The sequence below is a fragment of the Echiichthys vipera genome, assembly GCF_963691815.1.
Source record: "Echiichthys vipera genome assembly, chromosome: 20".
Classification (NCBI taxonomy): Eukaryota; Metazoa; Chordata; class Actinopteri; order Perciformes; family Trachinidae; genus Echiichthys; species Echiichthys vipera.
The window spans coordinates 17,514,784-17,525,555 of NC_139845.1; the positions used below are offsets into that span (position 1 = coordinate 17,514,784).

Consider the following 10,772-nt stretch of genomic DNA (forward strand, 5'->3'; position numbering starts at 1 on the left):
GTGTCTGTGTGTGTGTGTGTATGTATGTGTGTGTGTGTTAGTGGTCGTGCGCGCGTGCATGTTTACACATACTGCGCCAAAGGAAGTGCGCCGGTTCTCCGTCTGCGCGTCCCGACTTCCTGCTCAGAGGCAGGAGAGAGAGAGAGAAGCTGCGGATCCGCTTTCAGACAGCAGCAGCATGGAGCCCCAACACAACACACACACACCGCTATAAGACAAACACACACACACACACACATCGCACACGTATAGACGGGCAGAGGAGCAGCGGCCGTCCACAGCAGGGTAGGTACAAGTTTAAGTTTCCTCTACGTACAACTTTCCAGACTAATGTACGCGCGTTCGTGCGTAACAGAGACTCATAAGTGCACTTCTATTAGCCGATGTTGTATTTTCTGAAACCTGATCAGGTTAGAATATTTACTGTCAACTTTAGACCACATTGAAGCCGCTCGTAAAGTGTTAAACCTGTGCGTAAAAAGCTTATAGCTGTGCGTAAAAGGTGTTGATGGGTTCTCCGCTTTGGCACAGACACATGCGTAACGCTGACCCACTTTCGTTATGCTACATTTTAAAGACAGAGAGAAGGTAAAAAGAAAGAAAAAAGGGAATGAGAGGAAGAAAAGGAAGAAAAAGGGAAAAAATTAAGCGTGGCTCCTTTAAAAGTCTAGTTTCTGGTTCGTCTGGACCTCGCAGACTAATTGCCATGCGCTTCCGGATTGAAGCTGGCAGCAGACAACATCTTGAAAATGAGTCACTGGTGCAAAACAAAGAACCATTTGAGTTCCAGGAGAACCCCCCCTCCCCACACATACACTTCCAAAAATAAGAAAATGGATGGGGAATAATGTGAAGCTTTTTTATTTGTTTGTATTGGATTGAAAATCTTGAGTGTCCAAAGTACACTGTGTGTATACCTGATAGATTTACAATTGAGTAAGGAAGATCAGTCATGTGTAACTTTCACCTGCACTTAAAAAGACAGAAGGAGAGAGGGAGGGGTGGGGAGGCGGAGGTGATAGACAGAAACTCTCAGCACCGATCTGCTTTTATTCTGAAATTCGATAAATCATTTTACTCCCTTCTGGTTTCTCTCCAGTTGAGATTCGTTAAATCATCAGAGGATTAATATAGATCAAACAGTCTTACATGAGGACATAGATGCATTGTGTGTGTGTGTGTGTGTGTCCCTGCTGGCTCCCAGTGACAGGACGTCCGACCTCCCAAAGAGGGAAGGCCTTTCTCCGAACAGACGCCCCTGAAGCTGAATGACAGGAAGTCCTGGTTTAGACAGACAGACAACACTTCTTCCATCACTTAACACACACACCCATGCAGGAAAAAGGAAGCGAGGACGTGTGTGTGTGTGTTTGTGTGTGTGTGTGTGTGTGTGTGTGTGTGTGTTCATGGCAATGGGTCATTGTTCGCACCACATACACTTTCCCCTCTCTGCTGAAAAAAGGATATGTTTTCATATTGAATTAATGGTTGATTATGAAGAATAACCATAAACGTCTGAGGTCTCTCCACTACGGAGTCAGATGTGGTCGCTATGGGGATCTCTGATGCAACTGCAAAGTCTCTACTGTGATATAATATCGTCATGGTTACAAATCGAATCTGGTTATAATGACATATTTGATGTTATACTTTTGGCAGTAGGTTCTTTTGTATTTCCTGTTAATTAAGCACCTTATCAATTAATTGAATTGAGAGAGAGGAAGAGGAAGTTAAGGAGGCAGTGACACAGACAGACACTTAGTGATTTTCAGGTAAACACGTTGGTTAGTCTCGTGCTTGTCTTTGCAGAAGGTCACTTACCACATCCTGCTTTATCGCCATGGAAACATCGAAAGGCCAACCAGCTTGGAAGCGTTTGTCTCTCTCTCTCTCTCTCTCTCTCTCTCTCTCTCTCTCTCTCTCTCTCACACACACACACACACACACACACACACACACACACAGGTAAAATAACAAGAAGCACAGCGGACTAAATCAGATTTTTAGACAAGTAATGAGAGCTTGAGTGTTAGCAGGCATTTTACATGTTTTCCTTTCCTTAAAGGGACAGCTTCGATGATAGACAGTATATTACCTACAAAACATGGCGGTTGGCGTGGTCGGCAGTTTGGAGGAGCAGACAGTAGTACTGATTCTGAAGTTAAACAATTTACACCCAAAAAAGCAATATCAGTTCATTTAGAATATTTTTGCATCTTTACCTTGCCGTCAGATAGTCTTATTTAATTTACACAGGTGGAAACTGAAGCTGTTACCTATGCTCTCTTCAAAGCCACCAGACTCCGCTGACAAAAACAGTCATTCCACCTCACAGAACACCAGAGTTGCTGGTCGATCACTGCCTTGATTGGTTTTCTACCTCTTTAAAACACCAAAGTTTCTAAATATTCTAAGTATAGCATACACTTCAACAACACAAAATTGCTTAGCTTTAGTGTCAGTACTCCTGTCTGCTTTGCCAAAGTGGGGGCGTGCCGACCGCCATCTACCGTAGGTAATGCGCTGACTGAGGACCCTACCTCATACAACTTCACTTCAAAAAATCCAGACTATCCCTTTAAGAAACCAAATTTTTGTAAGTATAGGTAAGTTTAAGTATATTCAACCACCACTACATCCCTCATTTGAACCATAAAATGCTTACAGATGGGTCAATTAAAGGGAAAAAACATCTGTTCTCAAAACCTGCTCTTTGGGTTCAGGAGGTAAAGTCAGGGCACATGGAGAAACGTAACCTGAGCATCAACAGCGGCTTCACTTACTGTTGTATTTACTGCTTTGTGAGACAGGCAAAGTCTGTGAGTCGAGGAAATAAAAAGCACAGGTTGATATAGATTACATATTTTGTTCAAAAACTGTCCAGAAGAGCCGTCGGTTGTGTTCACAGGTTCAGTGTTTTGGACAGGTGACTCCCAATCAGGGGCATGGAGGGGGCAGGGCTATGTTTTGTGGTTTTTAGTGGCGTTTGCATCAGGAAAGATTTGTGTCGACGTTTACAATTCCCTCCGTTCTTCCTTCCCTTTTTTTTATGTTTTCTGTGGTGATTGTCTGATTCTCTAAACAGTCTGAGAATGTGTGAAATGACTTCAATCTAAGACCTTGTAAGGGCATCCAATGACTTATAAAGTTATTTTATTCTTTTTTTCCAGTGACTTGATTCTCCAATCAGTTTCCTGGTTTCACAAACACAAATGAAATGTATGACCTTTACCAGTGAAGTTTAAAGCTGTGCTAATCGATATTTTTATAATAACAATGTTCCCCTCAGCTAACAGAAGAGTTTAGCTCATTATTTAGTTTTTTTACGGCCTTTATTGTTTAGGTTGATTCTCACCACTCTCATCAAACCTGTTTACGGCAGCTGTTTTTGATCAAAATGTTTTAAGTGTACAGCCAGATATGGTTTTGAGGACTTGGCTTGACTTGGACTTTTATTCACTATGTGACCAGAAACTGCTTTAAAACGAGCCATCTATAAAATGAGGAGCCCATTTACCATCAGCCCCACTGACTTTTCATCCCCCTTTCTTCCATAAACATGTTGGTTTATTTTTCTTCCACAATTGGCTTTCACCAGAGACTCTTTAGTTCAGTTTCCTCTCGATGGACATGGCCCTCCTGATTTATCCTATAAAGCAATCAATTTTTTGATGAAGCAATACATTGTCTTTGAAATGAACTTGATTACGTCTTGATTCTCGTCTGCAGATCGCCTGTTTCTCTGGTTTCATCCAGTCATGGAGAGCTCCATCACTCTCTGGCAGTTCCTGCTGCAGCTGCTGCTCGACCAAACCCACAAGCATCTCATCTGCTGGACATCCAACGACGGCGAGTTCAAGCTGCTCAAGTCAGAAGACGTGGCCAAGCTGTGGGGACTGCGAAAGAACAAGACCAACATGAACTACGACAAGCTGAGCAGAGCCCTGCGCTACTACTACGACAAAGTACGCAACATATCAATTTCAGTACTGTTTAAATTGATTGTTAGATCGTCAGAGTGTTCTGGGGAGGTTTTAAATCAAATAAATTATGTCACATATTTCCTCTGCAGAACATCATCAAGAAGGTGATCGGCCAGAAGTTTGTCTACAAGTTTGTGTCGTTCCCTGAGATTCTGAAGATGGACCCCGCGGCGGTGGAGTCGGGCCGCAGCAGTGAGGACAGTGTGATGTCAGAGCCTGAGGCTGAAGACGAGGATGGAGGTGGGAGGAACCAGTACCTCCACTCCGGCATGTACTCCTCCTTCACCGTCAGCTCCCTGCAGCACTCCTCAGAACCACATCGAGCCGTCAAGACAGAGCCCAGATCCGATCGGCACGGCGACAGCTCCTCGGTCATCCGATTCGTAACCAACCGTGGCCACTGTTCTTTACCTCCCACCCCACCCCCATCCTCCGCTGAGACCTCCGATTCCTCAAGACCGGCTCGCTCTTCCTCCTGCTCCTCCTCCCCGCCTCAAAGCCCCGCTCACACATTGTGGAGGGGACGGGGCCACAGCGTAGAGACTAATGAGTTAGAGCAGAACGCTCAGCCTCTAAATCTGTCATCTGGTCAGAGGGAGAGAGAGAGGGCACAGGGCACGGCGATGCCAGAGAGGAGGAGGTCGGCCAACAGCGCGCCTTTGAAAAGCAGGAAACCCAAAGGCTTGGAAATCTCTGCCTCCTCTCTCCTCCTGACAGGAAGTGACCTCGTCTCCATTGCTCTCAACAGCCCGGCGCTGCCTTCAGGGTCCCTGACCTCTACCTTCCTAACCACACAGGTACTACGTCACACATTAGATGTGCATTAACACACAGAGTCCAGGTGGTTGTACGTGAGGAAAAGAGCAAAAGAAGCAGACTGAGGAGGACAGTGAAGAAAGTTAAGCTTGTAGACAGGGAGGAGATGGAAAGACGTGAGTGGAAAGAGGGGAGGAGGAGAGGGAGGAGGTTCATAAGTGAAGCCATATGTTCCTGAAGCTCCTGATTCACTGGCAACAACACATTGACCAAATCAGGAGAGGCAGATACAGTCAGACTGTTATCCAGGCTGAGCAACATCAGGAATAAGACAATGGAAAATGAAAGTTTATGCTAAACAGTTCACTCATCACTGGACAGTTTCTATGATGAAGTGTTTGCAAGGAACACCTGAGATGTTAGTTAAGTCTCCACTTTCCCCTGGACAGATGTGCTTCTGTTCCCTGCAGTTCTCCCTGTTGTCCACCAGAAACCACTTTTTAGGTTGATGGTCTTTTGGTGTAAATTAGTATCTTGCAAGTCAAGCTGTGATCTGGATCTGACTGGTAAATCATCAAAGAAAGATCAAAACACTGACAAAAGTTCACCATAAGCTGGTCCTGAGAAAGTAAACATCACTAAGGTTCATACGCCTGTTTTAGATCAGAGTGGTGGACGAAGGAAATGTGAGGTACAAAACTGGACTGGCAATAAGTTGCAGCCCTGTATCTGTTCACAGGAGGAGTGTAGGACAGCCCTGTGTCATGAAAAAAAGATTTTCAAACATTTTTCAGCATTTATGCCATTATTAGAAAGCTGATAGTAGACAGATGACAGGAGATGAAAGGAGAGGACGAGACATGCAATAGGGCCCGACCAGTATGGGATTCTCAAGACCAATATGGTAATATGGCATCGAGTTTATGAGCTGGAATGAAAATAGACTATTTCCATGTGGATTGTGCACCAAAATGTCTCAGCAAAGGTACTCAGAAGGCTGCTTTAAACCATATTTAATAATAAAAAGTATTTAATATTATTATACTTTATACATGCAATGTATTACATTGTTAACCAATTGAATGGACACTGAAAAAAATAAGAGTAAATAAAATGAATAGCTAAATAAACATCACGTTCAGTATCAGTCAATTAGTGATCATTTCAATTAAATGAAATTACAAATAGTTATATGACACCATTTCTAAATCACTCCAAGCACCTTTCTCTGCATTATATGTTCTGTAAAACAGCATATCGGAAAACAGAAATGCAGATACCAATACATATATCGGCTGACACATACAGTATATCGGTGTGGCTCTGCACGCAACAATGGCTATGGTGGCGCCTTAGATCCCTTGGCCAACAAGACGCCTTCTAGAGATTCCCTTGACTTTAGTCAGAATGTGGCATTATGTTAAGCATTCCTAAAATTAACTCAGTGGTTGCACTTCTCTTTTATGTAAACAGACAGACACCAAAGAAGCTGCTGATCCTGAACTTTTGTGAGGTGTTGTGATAAAAGCGTTTTGTTTTCATGTGCATGACAGAAGCAGACTGAAAACAAAACTAGCCTTAGTCAAATATGGCAAGACAGAAAGCAAGACCAGACAGAAGAGTAGATGTCATGAATTGTGTATGAGTGGAGCTTCCCGACCTGCATGAAGTCCGTCTGCAGAGTCAGTGTGTCTGCACATGCGGGTTCACCAGAGGGCAGGCTTTGAGCTTCGGGCCCTGGGTGAGACTGAATGACTTGACAGCCCCACCACAGACTGAACAGCTCTCTGGACTGCCAGACTGCCAGAACAAACACCATCATTTCCATCGTGGTGTATTTATCCTACATTTCATTTTGGGTTTTGTCGATGTAGACTCCGTCTGGTCTGCTGCTCACACCCAGTCCTCTACTCTCCAATATCCATTTCTGGTCCAGCCTGAGTCCGGTGGGACCCCTCAGCCCTGCGCAACTGCAGAGCCACGCCCCCCTGTTTCAGGTAATACACACACTCATTTGATATTGCTGTACATGTGGAACTGCACGTTGTCCCAACACATAAACGCTGGCTAAAGTGGGCATGACGGTTTGATTGCTTGCTCCGAAAAAAAGTTACAAAGTTTGTCAGACAGACACTAAATCCCATGTTAACAAGAGCTTTCAGCTTTCACCCTTGTTTTTGTAAACTTTGCTTTAATAACATAAAATCCTTACCTTAAACTAACCCTAACTTAAGCCTTTACCCTAGTTTGAATCAAGACATTAGAATCTATAAAAAATTAGAGCCAAATCAGACGTGACGCCAAATTGGGCCAGGGGCGAAGTGGTGAGGTGATGGCCTCATTCCTACTTCCCACCCCAAACTAATGAAAAGGAGAATGCACCCTTTCTCACTTCATACACTCCGGAGCTCTACCGCTACAGCCTGACTTGGTCGGGTACAATCCCCGAATCCATCAACTAAGCCTCTGGGGCAACTACAAATATTCTGGAGTTTCCGGTGTAGCCGGCAGATATCCGGACCACAGCTTCCTGGCCTGTGCGCTGAGTCTGATTAGAAACTTGAGATAGGAGAACGGAGTTGGAGTTGAGGGACGGCGTCGTATCCGCTCTCCACGAGATTGGTCAATACTGCTCAGGCTACAAACGGAAACCCAAACTCTCCTGATACCAAAAGTCTTGTCCTCTTGGCTACATATTCCATATTCATATGCACATATCTGTATATATTACATGTGGTATGACTAACGTTAGCAGACAGGAGATAGATGTTGTGTGTAGCTGATGTCACTGAGTACTTGTTCTAACTCTTACCTTGACTTGGTTTTCCTAAATATTGCAAGAAAACACACACAATGAATCCACACACACAAGTTTTAAAAACTGTTGGATAAACATATACATGTGTTCTAAAACAAGATCTACAGATCTCAGTTCTGAGCGTCTAGCGTTTAAAGAGGACAAACAGAATCAGCGTTTCAGAGGAAACACTCTCATGGTGAAGGATACAACATCTGTGTCTGCCTGTAAACTCTGTATTTACACCAAACCCCTCCCTTATAACTACAGGATCTTTACAGTCATCTCGCTCTGCACATTTTGCCTCCACGGTTGTTTTCACACTGCTCTGTGTGTGTGTGTTAGTGTATGTGTGATTCACCGTGTGCCAGGGTTTCAAAATAAGCCACAGATGTTTCCGTTCTGGTACGGACAAGAAGAGGGGGGCAACTTCCTGTTGGCTAGGGGGAGCAGGAGAGGGCAGGTTGGTCAGGGGCCCCTCCCACCCCCTCCCTCTCACACAAACACACACAACTCTAAAATAAACCGTTAAGCATCTGATGACCAGCGAATGAAGTCCTTACAAACGGAGGTCGTCCCCATAATGTGGTGCACTACCAGGTTAGAGTCCCCACATTGTCATGTAATACAGTATATCTATCGGATGAGTAGCAGTCAGACCAGAGACCGTGTCATTCAGTGACTTTAAAAAATACACAACACATAAAACATTAAAATACTCAGTAATGTTTGAATAAGTATACAGAAGAACAGAAATACACTTCAAAACAATAGATGATCACAGTCTGAGTATGTCATGTCTTACCAGTCAGCTCTAATGCCTCTGGGCTTTTTGTCTTTGGTGCAAAAGAGTTCTTTACAAATTAAAAAAATGGTATCATGTGGAAGAAGAAGGAAAAAGCAGTTATTAAGTTATTATTAATCAGTCATTAGCTGTGTTAACTCTCCCTGTCTTTGCAGTTCCCCTCCCTGCTGAACGGACACATGCCAGTGCCTTTACACAGCATGGACGCTCCCTCTCCTCTGCTGCTCACTTCCAGCTCACACAAGTCCTGATGCCAGCCCGAGCTCTGAGAGCCAACTGGGCCAAACTGGGCTGAGCCAGGCCAGACCAGACCAGCACAGAAGAGGACCAAGCCAATCAGCCTTAGACTCTGACGATGAACCACAGAGGAGTCAGACTTCCTGTTCCTTTGCATTTATTATCTGAAGAAACCAGAGCTTCAATCTGGAGAAGAATGTTTGCATCAGACATTTCTTTGGGTTTACAGTTGGACTGCTTCTTTACATCTGTGTGGCGGTCAGACTTCGTCACGTTTCTCATCTCATTTTATATCTCATCTCATGATGTTATTCCTGTTGTTCCCCCTGCCCGCCCTGAGGAATGTTGATATCCACACCATCGACTCAAACAATGTAGATCTGGGGAAATCCTGATGGATAACAAGACCTCAAGAATGACAGATCCTTCACTAAATAGACTCAAAAAATGTTCTTCATGCGACCATAAGGTTAAAGGAAATAAATGAATTTGCCTACATAGCGAGAGTTAGCGTTAAACAAGAAGATCAATTCCACTCTCAATCTTTTCCTCTTAGTCTCGGAAAGTATCCGGATTTCCCAAAATGTCAAAGTGTTCCTGTAAAGGATTTTCATGCACTGGTCAATTTAGTATTGTGGGCTCTTTATCTTCCATAACATGTCTGTCATGTATTGGAAAGAAAACATTTATTTGACTTCACTTTGTCTGTTTGTTTCTGAAGATTTCTCTCCAATTCACAAAAAAATAGCATCAGATATTGCCTCATTCGCACATCAAAACTTAATAAAAAAGTGAATAATTAAAAATGATTCAAAAGAATTGTCTTGATGTAAGTAATCAACTTGAGAAGTGTCATGGTGATATTTACTGGTTAAACATTTGAACCCCATTCACCTGTAGTGTTTCTCAAAATGTGTGAATTTAACAATCCACATCTTTAAAGTTTGCTTTCCTCACAGAAAGAAACCTCCACTCCAGTAGCACTTCCCAGTTTCATCCCTAGCTATATTCTGAAGGGTTACTACAGAGGGCTTTGTTCATATATCATTTGTAACCGGAACATTTAATTGCCAAAAATATGAAGACATTTTTTTGTTGTATTTTCTGATTTATGGGGTGACGCTGTAAAAACCTTTTGAATTTTGAACCTGGCTTTATCCAACGTTCACACATCTGTTCTGGACATTTATGCAAATAAGCACATATTTAATTGACTTCTTGGTTTGTATATTTAAACAGAATGACAAAAAAAGAGGTTTATTTAAGAAATTCAGTAACTGGGGAAATGTCATGGTGATATCTAGGTAATATTTTATTCTATTCACCTGTAGTGTCTCCTCTTAAATGTGGTCACACGTGGATAATTGAATGCTGTAGGCTTCACGCCCTGGTAAGCTACCATGATAGCAAGTCGTTTTACTTTAAATACACAAACGTGAACCATTTGGGGGTTTTGCAACAGTCACCCAATAGCTTTGTCTCATTTATTAACGTTTTGGTGATGTGAAAAAAAAAGTGTCACACAGTATTATAAAGTATAATTTAAAAAGAATTTGTCCAGATCTGGATTGTTTGAGCGTGGCCACGTAATAGGATTCCCTCACTGACTCCTGGCAGAGCACCTGCTAGCCAGCACGCTGAACGCTGCGGAAGTCTTCATTTTGTCATCTGTATTGCTTTGAATTGACGCTGTGAACGTGATATTATCTGTATAGTTTCATGCTTTTTTTTTTTAAATGCACTGTATCTTTCAGCCTCGTACCAGCTGTGCCTTCAATATTGTAAGACTTGTGTAAATGTATTTAACCAGGTTTTAAAGATGTTCCAGGTCAAAATTGCACAAAAGCTTTTCATTTTGTAAAATGTCTCCTGGTTATTATTTGTTTTTTTATAAAGAAATTAATGGAAATGTATTCTCAGCGATTTGTGTTTTGATGAAATGTTATTGTTTTTTAATAAACTGAAGGACTTCACACACTCTTTCACCACTCGAAGAACGACAGCTGCACAGACCGTTTATGAAACAGATTAAATTTACTTTCGATGGTTATGAGAAATAAATAGTTCCAGTAAAAAGAGTCACACAACAACTGTTCGCCGGCAGCTCAGTGTTTCAGAGGTCGAATTCACAACACAGCAGGCCTTCCATGCATCAGGCACGCACGCACACACACGTTCAGACATGTTCACATAA

General features: G+C 42.8%; 1 protein-coding gene across 1 annotated transcript; it reads left to right on the top strand.

Moving 5' to 3' along the window:
* The first annotated feature begins 4 nt into the window (after positions 1-4).
* elk3 (ETS transcription factor ELK3) lies at positions 5-10,551 on the top strand. Its single transcript, XM_083935571.1, has 5 exons — positions 5-285; positions 3,730-3,965; positions 4,073-4,780; positions 6,614-6,736; positions 8,497-10,551. The coding sequence occupies exons 2-5, from the start codon at positions 3,759-3,761 to the stop codon at positions 8,590-8,592; spliced, it is 1,134 nt and encodes a 377-aa protein (XP_083791697.1). The 5' UTR covers positions 5-285; positions 3,730-3,758; the 3' UTR covers positions 8,593-10,551.
* Positions 10,552-10,772: the final 221 nt, after the last annotated feature.